This window comes from Myxocyprinus asiaticus, chromosome 29 (genome assembly GCF_019703515.2).
Source record: "Myxocyprinus asiaticus isolate MX2 ecotype Aquarium Trade chromosome 29, UBuf_Myxa_2, whole genome shotgun sequence".
Classification (NCBI taxonomy): Eukaryota; Metazoa; Chordata; class Actinopteri; order Cypriniformes; family Catostomidae; genus Myxocyprinus; species Myxocyprinus asiaticus.
This window is the reverse complement of record NC_059372.1, coordinates 35,406,705-35,423,020: the sequence shown is the minus strand read 5'-3', so window position 1 is coordinate 35,423,020 and position 16,316 is coordinate 35,406,705. Positions and strand designations below refer to the sequence as shown.

The 16,316-nt window shown below is 36.0% G+C and overlaps 1 protein-coding gene across 7 annotated transcripts in view; it reads left to right on the top strand.

Annotated features, from left to right (window-relative positions):
• Positions 1-16,316, top strand: part of LOC127419946 (extracellular sulfatase Sulf-2-like) — a 292,694-nt gene that overhangs the window by 251,941 nt on the left and 24,437 nt on the right. For all 7 annotated transcript variants that reach the window (XM_051661796.1, XM_051661795.1, XM_051661799.1 and 4 more), the window contains 3 exons: positions 746-896; positions 9,447-9,622; positions 12,635-12,763. In XM_051661796.1, the coding sequence (XP_051517756.1) occupies positions 746-896; positions 9,447-9,622; positions 12,635-12,763 (456 nt within the window). The remainder of the gene's footprint in view (positions 1-745; positions 897-9,446; positions 9,623-12,634; positions 12,764-16,316) is intronic.

Below are 16,316 nucleotides of genomic sequence, written 5' to 3'. Positions count from 1 at the left end.
ATGCGCCTTCAATTCATTAAATTGCTGTCTAGGTAGGCAGCTCTTAGGCTCACAAGGTCCCTTTCTGGTCCCAGTACAGACACATAAATAGACAGATACACCAAAGAAAGCGAGAGAGAGAGTAACATCGTCCCTTGTCTCGTTGTTGTTATCAGTGTAAAGATATGGCACCCTTAAAACAAGGCCAGGCAGCAACATCTCAGCGAGATGATGCTCACATTGATTTGTCTGTAGAAGGGCTTTAAGTAATGGCTGTAAACATTAGAGCTGGGTGCTTTTAATCACAACTGTAAAATGCAGTAAGAGTATAAGTGCTGTTTGACTCTAATAGGCCTCTCAAGCGTGTCACAAGAGAAAGGAGGAGCTAGCAAACACTTCTTCCCTTTCTCTTTACCTCACAATGATGGTTGAACAACCAGTACATTCACAGAGTGTCAGTCTGTCAGTCAGCGCCCAAGAAACCATGAGAGTGTAAAATTGCGATTTGTCATTTTTGAGGGGACGAGAGAGAGAGAGAGAGAGAGAGAGAGAGAGAGAGAGAGAGAGGAATTGGTTGCTGTCATTTAACATAAACATATTCACACCTTCACACAGACACATCCCAGCTGCCAAAATGTCTCTGCCTGCTATCCTCCAACATCAGCAGATTAAAGATGACAAACTGAAGAAGCTCTGAAAACTCTCTGTATTTCCTTCAGTCATGCTCCAGCAGATCCATTGACTGTGACTTTTCTTCCCCATTCAGAACGCCCAGTTATAACTACGCCCCTAATCCGGACAAACACTGGATTATGCGCTATACCGGTGCCATGAGGCCCATTCATATGGAGTTCACCAACATGCTGCAGAGGAAGAGGCTGCAAACCCTGCTGTCCGTGGATGACAGTGTGGAGAAGGTAAACACACACTGAGACACATTTAATTGGCTATCTAAAATTATAATAAATTTCATCTGAAATTGTTTTTAAAGTAAGATAATTACAATGACAACAGACTGACCCTAACCCAACCCTATGTCTAAAAATGTTTTTACATTAGTGAAGAATTAGTCATTTATATAGTTAAACATGGGTGTTTCATCAACTTTAGGCAGTTTCATGTCCCAGGGGTTGATTTTTATTAAAACTGACTTAGAAACTTTTACCAGGCCTTTTTATACTTTTCAAATACCCATTTTCTGTATTATATTTTACTGTTTTATCATTCTCCCAGACATTCAATATTAAACTATAAAAATCCATTATAAAATAACAATTATTACATGTTTAAAACTATGGAAAATGAAAACAAAGTGTAAAATAAAAATAAACCATTCAAATTACAACATTTCCACCACATCTAACAATTTTGACCCTAATCATTTTTTTTCCAAAGGTTAATGTACTTGTTAACCAAGTCAACAAAAGTGTCAGCGAAGAGCATGCTTGAGATGAAATAAGACATAAGTGATGTTTAAAGATAACAAAGAAAAATCAAGGTTCACTTGTGAGCAGAATATTTTTATTGGGAATTGTAAAAGACCTTCACAGTAGGAGGACACAGGAGAGTGGTTTCCTCACAAGTAAGGCTTAATTAATATACTCCAGCACTTTACAGCTTCACAATGACCCAGCAGCTTCACAATAATAACTCTTCAGCTTCACAATAATAATTCATCAGTTTCACAACAATAGCTCATCAGCTCCACAATAAGGTTTCTTGCCCCTGACTCTCTCTCCGTGTGCTGGTGGCGTGGCCGCATATAATTTAAGCTTTTAGTTTAATTATAATAATAATAATAATAATTTAGCTCAGGTGTCAGCGCCCTTACCGCTTTCTCTCTCCCCGGATGGATGCTCCACCACGCCCCCGCTGCCACAGAAATCATTTCCAATCAAGCTGTAATTTTGCCAACAAGTGTACAAATATAATTTAGTTGTGTTTATATAGGATACTAGGTTTGGGATCAATGCCTTTTTAATGCACCGATAATCGAAAGATTTTCCAGATGATTATTGATATGCATTTTTTCAGATATAAATTGGGCTGCTCATTGCCCAATAGTCTTTGTCTCCTCAGACATATTTCTCAACACAATTTTGGTTAAGTGTGAGCAGCAGGGTAAATTAAAGGGGGTCGCACACTGGACGCGTCTGGCTAATGACATAGCGCATTCTAAATACTTATTTTCTACAAAGGATCGCACAAACTTCAAACGCTCAGCGTCAAAATTCTGAAGTGCCATGGAGCTCAACTCGCATAGTTTTCAATTAAATTCAACCCAAATCATTATCAAAGGACAAAGATTATTTATTCTAGCCATCACTGGATGATATATTGTGTATATGTACAGTATCTTATGTAGCCTACAGAATGTATTTTCAGTTACAAGTATGTTGTTTTGTGGTTTGACAGCTTGAATGAAACCTCTTCAAAGATACATACAGAGAAATTGCTAAATTAACATTGCCATTTCTAATTGTTCAGTTTGACCAGTTACACCAGTTTCATACACTAACCTGCAAACTCAATGTCACTTTGATTATCCTTCGTAATGTTTGACTGCCATCTGCTGCGCCGCATCAGCTCGTCTTGCGTGTGTGATACTTGTGCCTTTCCTGACCAACACTATTACGCCAGACTGTTAAACAGAGGCCAGCTGAGTGAATTGGAAAGCATGCAAATTAGGCTTCTAATTTAAATGTTGGCTCATTTTAATATATTGATGCCTCATAAATATATTGATAAAATAGTGTTCAAATCAATAATCGATATATCGATATTTTATGACATCCCTGTAGGATACATAAAATGTAAGCTATGAAATTAGCCTTATCAATTCAAAGGAGTCAGATATTTTATTTCTAAAGCAAATAAAATATCATTTCCACCACTGAATTATATTAAACACAATACAGGATTTGAGATGTGCTGGAAATGACACTGTGGTGGGAATTTTCATGACTTTCAGAATAAAATGTCAAAAAGACATAAATCTCCCGTGATGCATGTACATATTCAACTCGGAACTCGCTTCTTCCTGACATTGTACTATAACTGTCTACTACGGGTGAATTGTTACTGTGCCGTAGTCAAGAGTATGTGACAAATTAAGTAGTAAAATTTTATGTTTTATAAGAGATGCTGTGAAGTCAGCACAATAAGTGACCTACACATTCTCCTCAAACTTACAGTATGTTAAATGTGTAATTCCTACGTTTGGTTAGAATACACTTTGAATAAAAATTTTTTTTTTTAAATCTATAGTATTAATAAAAATAATACAGCTTTTAGACAAGAATAAAAACTCTTCTTCTGACAGTATTTTATCATGTAACACTAAAAGCAACCATAAAAAAAACTCAAATGTGGTTAAATCGTGAAATCTAAAATAAAATGTAAATTTTCACAAACTATATAGCCTACCAGGGGTGGAAAGAGTACTGAAAAATCATACTCAAGTAAAAGTACTGTTACTTCCCAAAAAATGTAGTGTGAGTAGAGTAAAAGTACCTGTCCTAAAAACTACTCAAATAAGAGTAAAAGAGTAGCTCAATTAAAAGTACTCATGAGTTGTGAGTATTGAGTACTGAGTTGTGAAAGCTATGCCCCTTTATAATAAAAACTCTGTGCTGCAGTTTAAAAATGTAGCACACAGATACCGTAATTTACATTCCCTTTTATGGCTGTTTGCCAGAAAGAATAAAAAATGTTGGTATTTTATAGGTATTTTTGACTGCCAACCTTTAAAATACATCTAGCGTTAAACACTACATGAATCTGATTCCAAATAAATAAAAGGGTGACATGATTACAGAAATTAAAAGATGAAAAAGTTGTTTTCAATACAATAAATCGTAATGTATGAAACAATTACATTAAAATCAATTTATGTGTAGGGTCTAAATTTTCCTTTTGTGTGTAAAACATGTTTAAAATAATGCAAAGAATGCAAAAAAAAAATATATAAATGCTAAAAAAGCAGGGTCACTTGACATGTTATGTCTCTTATGAGGGTGAGTAAATGATAAGAGAATTTTCATTTTTGGGTGTACTATCCCTTTAAGTAGTACATGGAAGGTCACAATGTATTCCTTTTGAGATACAATGTTCTGCACTGATTTAGTTCTTGTATTTTTGAAGTCCATAAATAGTTGTGTTCTTATTCTAATTCATGATGCACAATTTTCTGAAGATTGTGACTGGTGGAATATTCTGCCTGAAGTATTGTTCTACAAAGTTAGATACTTTTCTATAAGGCATTAGAAAAACTTGATAAAGGCTATATATATAATAATTATAAATTATTTTATCATCTCTACTTTCCTGGTAATATATTATACAAATTAACACAATCTCTACATCAGGGGTCGGTATTATTAAAAAACTAACAATATTATAAAAAAAATATTATTATTAAAAACGTCACTGTTTTATTATATTATTGCATAAATACTTTTACAGCTACTAAAGTTGTTCAGCTAAAAGCAGTGAGTGGTTTTCTCATTTTCATGTTATTGTTGTTTGATAATTAGCCTTTTAATGACACAGACAGTGGTCTATTCGGTTACATGAACACTTCAATTCCAACATTTTGATACAAATCCCCTTTTTATCCCACTGTTTACGTTCACTTTAGACATTACCGACTGTGTTTACAATAAAACCTCGCCAAGATGGGCACTGGCGGAATTGTGAAGTCTATTTGACCGTTTAGGTGCGTACCCGCCTTAGCGCTCTCGGAACACGTGCATGTAAAGTGCAGCGCACAAACATAAGCCGCCTGTCAATCAAACAGCACGCAGATAAAGATGCCAGGAAATAAATAAATCAATCTTTTATATTTTATCTAGATCAACCAACCAGTGGTGGTCTTGCTATCACAATCAATGTAATGAACACTCCTGGTCTAGATGTAGAACATAGTCTAAGTATAGAAAATTACTCAAATGTTTATTATCGATATCGAGGACATCTCATTTTTTCGATAAACATAGAAATCGTTTTATGACCCAGCCCTATTGATAACATTTCATTAATCTCGGTGATAGATAGCTAAATTACAGGCTAAGTTATAGACACATAGAGTGAGCACATCTAGTAAGCAGAAATATTAAATTTATCTCGATATGCATAGATTAATTATGGACCGGGCCAATGGGGCCAGTGCCCAGGGACCCTTGACTACCAGGGGCCCATCAACTTTGAAAACAAATGTTTGCATATGCTTAAATATGTGGGCCCCACAGCTTATACAAGGCCCCCTCAACAGGGCCCTGTGACTATGAGGGCCCCCAGCACTCTTATAGGACCCTTTTGACTTCCTGTTTCTAATTACATTTTTGAGCTACTCTTTAATCTTATAACGCCGCCTGGTGAAAGTTTCCATGTACTTCTGGAAGTAGAAAACCTTGTAAAATAATTTTACAAAATAGCTACCTTCATATTTTGATGCACTCATCTTTCTGTGCAAAATCTTTGCTGATTTTGATAAGGTAAAATTAACAAAAACCATTATATTGTTACTGATTCTTCAAAATGAGTATTTATTGAATTCAAGCAACATGTGCTTAAAATGTCATTATTTTATAGAAAAATAGAATTTTCTATCATTTCATATGTTAGGCTTTATATGTTTAAGCTTTATTCTTTGTATAAAAGGGCTGTCAAACAAAAACGTTTATTAAACTATACCTGCACGTTTGCCCTACAATACAAAAAAATTAAAAAAAATAAATAAAAACTTGGCTTAGGTGGTTGGGAAAAAGAAAATACTGAATATTGAGAAAGAGAGAAAGAAAGAAAGAAAGAAAGAAAGAAAGAAAGAAAGAAAGAAAGAAAGAAACATCTTAAAATAGTTTAAAGGGCTTGTGTGTACGTTTTGACAGTTGAAGTTTGAAATTCCACATTCCAAAAACATTCCAAAACAGATTCGAAGTTGATTTAAAGATTCTGTCAGTGTAGTGTAGTCTAGGGAATTCTTGGACACTTTGAAAAGGCTTAAATGATGTCTTCGCAGGGCTTTTCGATGGAAGACTAATAACGGTATCCAAGCTGTGGGGTCATTCCAAACAGAATTTCCCCAAAAATGACCACTATTTTTGAGCCCCACACCTTTCAGCCCTTCAAAAGCTTTCACAATGGAGGGTAAAGTCTTTGAAGGAAATAGGGTGTAGCGATGATCACTTCTGAATAGAACACACCCCATCCTTCAGATGAGTTAGAAAAGATTGGCTTACGGTTTAACGGTTGTATCAAGATTTTTTACGTGTGTGTGATTTGATTTGACGGGAGTCACGAGACTCTCCCTAGCCAATCACATTGATGGATACAAATAAAATCAGGACACGGAAGCAGCAAACACAGGCGGTGGGAAAATAGCGCAGTAAAAGTACAGTTACAGCACTTAAAATGTACTCAAGTAAAAGTATACCATTTTTAAACTACTAAAAAAAAGTACAAATCCTGGTAAAAACTACTTAATTACAGTAACATGAGTATTTGTAATTCGTTACTTTACACCCCTGTAGACTATACAGTTAAGTGCAGAAGTTTGCATACCACTTTTGTTTTTGTACGTTTCCACACCCCTTTCAGAATGCATACAAATAGCCTATAAGAGATAAAAGATTATATTTTTTATATAGTACTGCCCTTCAAAAGCTACATAACACAAAATTTACTCTTATTTACACAAATCATCCTGTTCAAAAGTTTGCACCTGTTGGTTCTTCATGTGTTGCCTTTTTGAGTATCAATAATTGTTTGCACCTTTTGTAATAGTTGTGTATGAGTTGTGAATTGTCCCAAGTGTCAAAAGCTGGATCTCATCATATAGCCACTGAAGAACTCAAATGTGCAGAAGATGCTGAGAATCCAAATAATAGCACATTTTGTGTTCTTAAGAAAAGTGGACATCGTCAATGATCAGGACAAAGCAGGGACTCATGAAAAATTATTACACATACAGTCATTGATCGTTGAGATAGCAACATGTCATATTAAAAACTAAGGGAATGGGTCCTGGGTAGCTCAGCGAGTATTAACGCTGACTACCACCCCTGGAGTCGCGAGTTCGAGTGACTCCAGCTAGGTTTCCTAAGCAACCAAATTGGCCCGGTTGCTAGGGAGGGTAGAGTCACATGCGATTAGTGGTTCTCGCTCTCAGTGGGGCGCATGGTAAGTTGTGCGTGGATCGTGGAGGGTAGCATGAGCCTCCACATGCTGTGAGTCTCTGTGGTGTCATGCACAACGAACCACGTGATAAGATGCGTGGATTGATGGTCTCAGAAGCGGAGGCAACTGAGACTTGTCCTCAGCCACCTGGATTGAGGTGAGTAACCATGCCACCACAAGGACCTACTAAGTAGTGGGAGTTGGACATTCCAAATTGGGAGAAAAAGGGGATTAAAAAAAATAAAAATAAAAAACCAAGGGAATGTAAACTGAACAGGATCATGTGTGTAAATTCAGTTACTATTTTGTCTTGTGGAATATATGTGAAGCTCTATTATGTCAAATAGCTTTTTAAGGGCAGTACTTAATAAAACAAAATGCAATATTTATGATTTAAAAAAAAAAAGCTATAAGGTTATTTCCATATTCTGTTGGTTGGGAGCAGAGTTATTCAAGCCTTAAGATACTTTTGGTAAAATGAGTTAAAAAGTAATGGAGATCTATTGACAGTTGTTCACAATTCCAGACATTTAATGGTAGAAAACATTCCCAGTCATAGGTCAGTTAGGATCACTACTTTATTTTAAGAATGTGAAATATCAGAATAATAGTAGAGAGAATGATTTATTTCAGCTTTTATTTCTTTTATCGCATTACCAGTGGGTCAGAAGTTTACATACACTTTGTTAGTATTTGGTAGCACTGCCTTTAAATTGTTTAACTTGGGTCAAACGTTTTGGGTAGCCTTCCACAAGCTTCTCACAGTAAGTTGCTGGTATTTTGGCCCATTCCTCCAGACAGAACTGGTATAACCGAGTCAGGTTTGTAAGCCTCCTTGCTCGCACATGCTTTTTCAGTTCTGCCCACAAATTTTCTATCGGATTGAGGTCAGGGCTTTGTGATGGCCACTCCAATACCTTGACTTTGTTGTCCTTAAGCCAACTTTGGAGGTATGTTTGGGGTCATTGTCCATTTGGAAGACCCATTTGCGACCGAGCTTTAACTTCCTGGCTGATGTCTTGAGATGTTGCTTCAATATATCCACATCATTTACCTTCCTCATGATGCCATCTATTTTGTGAAGTACACCAGTCCCTCCTGCAGTAAAGCACCCCCACAACATGATACTGCCACCCCCCATGCTTCACAGTTGGGATGGTGTTCTTCGGCTTGCAAGCCTCACCCTTTTTCCTCCAAACATAACGATGGTCATTATGGCCAAACAGTTACATTTTTGTTTCATCAGACCAGAGGACATTTCTCCAAAAAGTAAGATCTTTGTCCACATGTGCACTTGCAAACTGTAGTATGGATTTTTTTATGGCGGTTTTGGAGCAGTGGCTTCTTCCTTGCTGAGCAGCCTTTCAGGTTATGTCGATATAGGTCTCGTTTTACTGTGGATATAGATACTTGTCTACCTGTTTTCTCCAGCATCTCCACAAGGTCCTTTGCTGTTGTTCTGAAATTGATTTGCACTTTTCGCACCAAACTACGTTCATCTCTAGGAGACAGAATGCGTCTCCTTCCTGAGCGTTATGATGGCTGCATGGTCCCATGGTGTTTATACTTGCGTACTATTGTTTGTACAGATGAACGTGTTACCTTCAGGCATTTGGAAATTGCTGAGACTGAGGTCTTGGCTGATTTCTTTTGATTTTCCCATGATGTCAAGCAAAGAGGCACAGAGTTTAAAGGTAGGACTAAAAATACATCCACAGGTATACTTCCAATTGACTCCAATTAGCCTATCAGAAGCTAAATTAGGCTTGATATCATTTTCTAGAGTTCTGCAAGCTGCTTAAAGGCACAGTTAACTTAGTATATGTAAACTTCTGACCCAATGGAATTGTGATATAGTCAATTAAAAGTGAAACAATCTGTCTGTAAACAATTGTTGGAACAATTACTCATGTTATGCACAAAGTAGATGTCCTAAACGACTTGGCAAAACTATAGTTTGCTAATATGAAATCTGTGGAGTGGTTAAATTTTTTTTTAATGACTTCAACCTAAGTGTATGTAAACTTCTGACTTCAACTGTATATACCATGGTGCTTACGGGGTACTTAAAAAAAATACTATGGTACTATCATGGTACATGTTTAAAAACATATGACTATGGTTTATTTCCAACAAAACATGTTGCTAGTTTTCCCATGAAATACAATGTAATAGAGACATTTTATAGCACCATTACAGTACATAATATTAAATCAAAAATCTGTATGATTCACACTGAAAAGTCCCATGTTGCCAAACCTTCCTGGATCATCTGTCCTGTCTGAATGTAGATTTATAACATGCTAGTGGACACCGGGGAGCTGGACAACACATATGTGATCTACACGGCTGACCACGGATACCACATCGGTCAGTTTGGACTGGTCAAGGGGAAATCCATGCCATATGAGTTTGACATCAGAGTTCCCTTTTACATCCGTGGCCCGAACGTGGAGGCAGGAGGCAGGTGAGTGCACTTCTACCAAATCACTAGCCAAATCATACTGTGACGGTAGCATGGTACAGTGATGGTAACTGATGGTAATAACATGGTACTTTGATATATAGAGTACATATTAACATATTTATATACTGTGGTGTTTAATTGATGCTTCAAAGTATTACTATGGCACTATGTCCAAAATACGGTATTACCATGCTGCTTTTTGGTACTTTTTTGTTATTTATAAAAAATAACAGTGGTAGTGGTATTAATGATTCAAAAAATTAGGTTTCATACAATCTATTAAACCATTTTAATTGTTACGTACAATCATTTTTGTTTTGTTTAGTGTTGTTGTTGACCCAGAGTTAATCTTTAATGAGGTCTGAGCTCTGTTACTTTATGAGCTTTTTAGAATGCTTTTATGCTCTTTAATGCTTATTTGGAGTTATATATTAATTTTATATATTAAATTAGATATTAGATATTATAATAGCACTCCTCTCTCTCTTGATCTCTCTCTCTCTCTCTCTCTCTCTCTCTCGGTTCAGTGTTTAATATCATTAGGCGGAGGTCTTGTTTATCACTGCTGCCTGATTTGGCTTCACTCTGTTTCTCAGAAAAGCTGATTAGCAGTAGTGGACTACTCATGTGAAGATCACAAGGCTTAGGCATTTTACTCTGAGATGAAGGCACAGAAGAGAGGAGAAAGGTTTAAAGTTTGGCAAGAGAACCTGGTCAAAAGAGGCACAGCTGGGGTCGATTCAACATCAAATGAGCCATTAGGGAATTAAATCAAATTAAAGAGATGAACCTAAATTACCTCTTGAAAAATCTGAAAAGAAGTATTTGGATTAATCTTCAGGAGAGACATTCATTCTACTGAATTTACAGGATCTGAAGTGGTGAACAGAAATTGAATTTCAGAAGATAACTTGAGCTTGAATCATTTTTAAGGCACAGTACAGTATGTTGAGGGTGTAAGGGGGCACAGAACAGTCTTTGTAAATAGTGTTATTTCTTTGTGTATGTAATAGCTTGTCATTTCAAACTTGTATGGGTTTCTTTTTTTAATGGAACACAAAAGGAGATGTTTTGAAGAATGTTCATGCTGCTTTTTCCTGTTCAACAAAATACAGTGACCGTGGGCTGTCAAGCTTCAAAACCAATAAAAATATTCATAAAACTACCATAAAGGTTACCGTATAAGCCATAGTAGCTACAGTATATTCCAAGTTTTCTTAATACCTATGATAGGTTTGTTTGATTATAAAATTATAAAAAATTATAAAAAATTAAAAAATATAATTATAAATTATTATAATTATTATAATTATAATTATAATTAATTATTATTGAGGAACAGACTGAAATTGAAGTCATTATTCACTAATTATATTCCGTGATTAAAAAATTTATTGTGCAATATATTAATATTCCTGGTTCAATACAAGTTAAGCTCAATCAATAGCATTTGTAGCATAATGTTGATTACCACAAAAAATATATTTTGACCCATCCCTCCTTTTCTTTAAAAAAAAGGAAAACTCAAGGTTACAGTGAGGCACTTACAATGAACGTGAATGGGGATATTTTTTAGAGGGTTTAAAGACAGAAATGTGAAGCTTCTAATTTTATAAAATCACTAATATTAATTATTCTGTTAAAACTTGTGAAATTATAGCTGTAAAGTTGTTTAAATTGCCATTTACCGGGATTACGGTGTTTATGGTTTTACACTTTTTAGAATGCTTTTATGCTCTTTAATGCTCATTTGAAGTTATATATTAATTTTATATATTAAATTAGATATTAGATATTATAATAGCATCCCTCTCTCTCTTGATCTCTCTCTCTCTCTCTCTCTCTCTCTCTCTCTCGGTTCAGTGTTTAACATCATTAGGCAGAGGTCTAAAAGCATTTATATTAATTATTCTGTTAAAACTTGTGAAATTATAGCTGTAAAGTTGTTTAAATTGCCGTTTACCGGGATTACGGTGTTTATGGTTTTACACTTTTTGGATAAAAATTTGTAAAATTAGATATAACTTTACAAAGAAAAGGTAAGTAAGTGTTTTTTTTTTTTTTTTTTTTTTTATTCACTCTAAGGTCATGTTAAAGGAATAGTTCACCCAAAATAGAAAATTCTCTCATCATTTACTCACCCTCATGCCATCCCAGATGTGTATGACTTTCTTTCTTCTGCTGAACACAAACAAAGATTCTTAGAAGAATATTTCAGCTCTGTAGGTCCATACAATGCAAGTGAATGGTGGCCAGAACTTTGAAGGTCCAAAAATCACATTAAAGCAGCATAAAAGACTCCAGTGGTCAAATCCATATCTTCAGAAGCTATAAATTCTCCTCCCTACCCAGTAGGTGGCAATATGCATGAAGAATGCAAATAGCCATAAACAAAAGAAGAAGAATGTGAAAGTAAAAGTGGATATTTATAGTAAAAAAGGACTTAAATATTTATCTGTTTCTCACCCACACCTATCATATCGCTTCAGATGACATGGATTTAACAATTGGAGTCTTATGGATTATTTTTATGGTGCCTTGATGTGATTTTTGGACCTTCAAAGTTCTGGTCACCATTCACTTGTATTGTATGAACCTACAGAGCTGAGGTATTCTTCAAAAAAATCTTTGTTTATGTTCAGCAGAAGAAATAAAGTCATACACATCTGGGATGACATGAGGGTGAGTAAATGATGAAAATGTTCATTTATGGGTGAACTATCCCTTTACCATGCACATTGTTTATGTCCTGTGTCGACAAAACAAAAATACATATTTTTACGTTTATGGATTGAGCCTATTCACTTCCATATACCCCATTCTCAAATTACAGAATTTTCATTTTTAAGTGATCCATTCTTTTAAATTCCCTCAGAGATTATGTCTCAGATATCTCTTTCTCTCTTACTTTTGTCAATCTCTTTATCTTGTTATAAGTCAATGGTTCATGCTCTGCTCGTCTAGTTTTCTGACCACCTTGTCAAATGCTACCTCCTTCTTCTGTTTCCATAGCAACCCCCACATGGTGTTGAACATTGACTTGGCCCCCACCATCTTGGACATTGCTGGGATAGACATTCCACCAGACATGGACGGCAAGTCCTTCCTCAAACTTCTGGACACTGATCGTGTCATGAACAGGTGAGGGTGTGTCCTACAGCTTTAAATTAGTATTCAACTTAAAGGCAACATAAAACACCATTCACAAGGCATCTAACTTCCCTTATGTGACATCTGTCTGAGTGAAACAGAAGATTAAGTGAGAAATAACATAGGACGGTACTTCATTAATGGATCAGGATTTTATTGCAAACATGTAATGTAAAAGGGTAAGTACTTCAGATAAATTTCAGATGCAATGACGTATTGCTTTTAGCCCAATACACTGCCTATTATCTATAAGAACAACACCTCTGCTCACTTCATTATTACTGAGTTGCAGCAGATGGCACTTTGACGAACATCCAATTGGCACAGAACCTCTCATCACTGTGACACCTGCTGATGGATGACACTCTTCCGTTAGACCAGAGATCGCTTTTATTTCAGATGAGAGGAAGAGAAGTGTATCTCTGCAGGAGGTGGGGTGGGCAGGAAAAAAGAAATCCATGAGGAAGAAGGTCTTTCAGGAAAAATGACTGGCAGGCCGATGGAGGGGTGCACCCAAGGGCATAGATTTGGCTTGAACATTGGGGGGGGGGGAGGAGTTCCACCCACCTCCCTTGTGCTCTCAGACAAATACTTATTAAAGACCTAGTTTTTCACATTTTCTGTTGAAAATCTAAGAATTGCTTGCCTAAGAAAAACTCAATCATGAAGCTAGGCTGTTCTGGGAGGTTGCCAGGGGACTGCTACAGTATGCAGTTGTTGCTGAGTGGTTTCTAGGGCGTTGCTAGGTTGTTACTAGGGTGTTCTGAGAGGTTGCTAGGTGGCTGCTTGCTGGCCGTCAAAAGAGTCTTTATGATATTCTGGTGCCTATTTGGTCTACCAATAGGAGATTGTACTGTACATCTTGTCACTTAAAAAAGTCTTAGCACACATCATAAATTAGCATTAATTTAGGGTTTAGCATTGGGAAGTCTGGTTAGTTTTAGCAAATCAGTTTGTTTGAATTAATTGGTTAAAAAAAACAATTCAAAACCAAGTCATCACTCAAAATTATTCCCAGAAATTCCCTGCACGGTATTTTGTGCTTCATTACCACTATGTTTTCACTAATAGATCATATTAATTATGTTTGTGACCAATATTGTGTTGTTCCAACTAGGGATGTTTCACAGTATACCAAAGTTTTAAAAACAGACAGCTGTCATACCGTTCACCTATTCTCATTCACTATATTTTGTGATTTTTTTTCTTCTAGTAAGTGAAGGAATTAATATGTGAATTAATATGTGAATATCAGTTCAATTAAGAGAGAATCAGCTACATTTGTGCAGCGTCATAAACTTGACGTGATAAAATAAATATCTGAATAGAGTGCTACAGTGCCCACCCATTTTTTAAGCCATCTTGGTTAAGGAATTTTTCCAATTCGTTTCTTCCATAGGGATTTAAAGGTGCTGTAAGCGATTTTTTCATGGAAAGGTATGCAAAAAAAAAAAATTCCAACTCCCTGAAAGATATTAATGAAATAAATGTGTTGTAAGATATTTCACCAGTCTCTGTGACAGCACTGGACTCTGTAAATAGCAAACAAAAATGCATCTGCGGTCTCTGACATGTTCTGCCTGTCAATCATTTTGCGCATTTTCATAGTGTTGTTGTTGCAGCGAATTGAGACTTAATGCCATATTCTGATTTTTTATTTGTCAGTCGAGGGCCCTATTTCGCAAGAGGGGGCGTGGCTAAATCAACGGCTCAGTCTCGTGGAAGTTAGAACGGCTAAAATCACTTACAGCACCTTTAATATAATCCTTCATAAAAGAGTTCTAAGCCATGAACAAAACCAACTAACTTTGAGGTGAATTACAACATAAACTTTTGTTTGAAGCAAAACAGACAAAAAGTAACAAGACTGTGTATTTAACATCTTTAATGAGTGAATGAACTACAATCCCATGAAGCATTGTTAATGACAATCGAATTAGAAATGATGGAAAAATATAAAACTATTGATTTAAAGTTGTTGATTATAAGTATAGAAACAATATATTTAGATTTTATAGCAAAATATTTAGATATTTGCCAATATATCTTCTTCTTTCGGCTGCTCCCGTTAGGGGTCGCCACAGCGGACCATCCATGTTCCACAAATTTGACTTGGCACAGGTTTTACGCCAGATGCCCTAGATATTTGAAAATATATAAGTACTGTATTTTCCAGAATATACAGTAAATGTAGATTTTTTTATCATTATATACATAATTTTAACGTAATTAATGTCAGCCGTTCAAATGCATGCACACTAAACACATATGCTTACACTCAAACAGATGAAAACATCAGTCATAGAGACAGTAGTAGTGATTTAAAGTAGCCAATTCAGAGTAATTTGCCTTTAAAAAGTACTTTATGCAACCAGCTTAAATATTCTGTCCCATCAATATTATTGTTCTAATAAACTCTAGACCAGGGCCATTCAACTTCATAGACAAGTGGGCCAGATGGAAAAAGTCTCCGGGACATGCTAAATATCAGCTAATCAACAAAATATTGCTTTAAAATTGGAGTAAATTAGATTGATGCTAACATTTTTATTGAACAATAAGAGTGAAGTTTGTTATAGATGCATTGATTTAAACTTTTCACTTTTCAAATAAAAAATTGAGTTTCTTGACCAAATTAATGAATAGAACTTTTCTGTTTCTCCGAACTCATGCTTGTCAGTCATCCATGATTTTAGTACTTTAATCTTCCCATTTTGTCAAAATTATGGATTATTTTTAGCGCAACCTCTGAAAGCATCTAAAAGCGCGGCGCTTCTCCATGAGACATTGTAAAAACTGAGATCTGGCGCGAAATCTGTCTAGCACAAGTTTACACATGAAAACAATTGAGAAACAGCGCGATCAGATACAAAACACGTTTGGTGTGAACAGCCACTAAGACAGCTAACAACCTCACGTGGGCCACTGAAAATTTCAAACGGGCCAGATTTGGCCCGCGGGCCGCCAGTTGAATAGGCCTGCTCTAGACCACATGTCTAACTCCTCACATGCCCACGAAATGACATTTCATCACGTAGTAAAAACATTCAGTTAGTGAACTAGATAGTTAGTGCAGAGCAAAGTTTGCTAATGTCAGAAATATTCACAGGTAGACAGTCTCTAATGTTAATGAATGAATAGAATACAACAGGCATACTGTTTTACTTAAAGACTATAGCTGTTTATTTGTATACAGCATAGAGTTACAATGCATAGAGATACATATTTGCTGAGGAAATCTTCAAACGGTGTATGTCTGATGTTGAGCAGCTGAAGGGAAGTCGGGACTCGGGCGGCTGCTCAAGGATCCTAATGCATACACTATTTAACCTCTGTCAGTGTGACATACAGTACAAAGATGCAATGTGTTTTTTCCCTCTGAACAATGTGATTTTGACCAGGTGCGACTTATATTCAGGTACGACTTTATTTCCAGAAAATACGGTAGTTTGAGAGTGTAGGGAGACAGACTCGATTGCATCATTCACAGTGCGTCATGAGAGTGGGCAGTTGCTGCAGAGCTCTTTTGACATGCTTTGTTTAC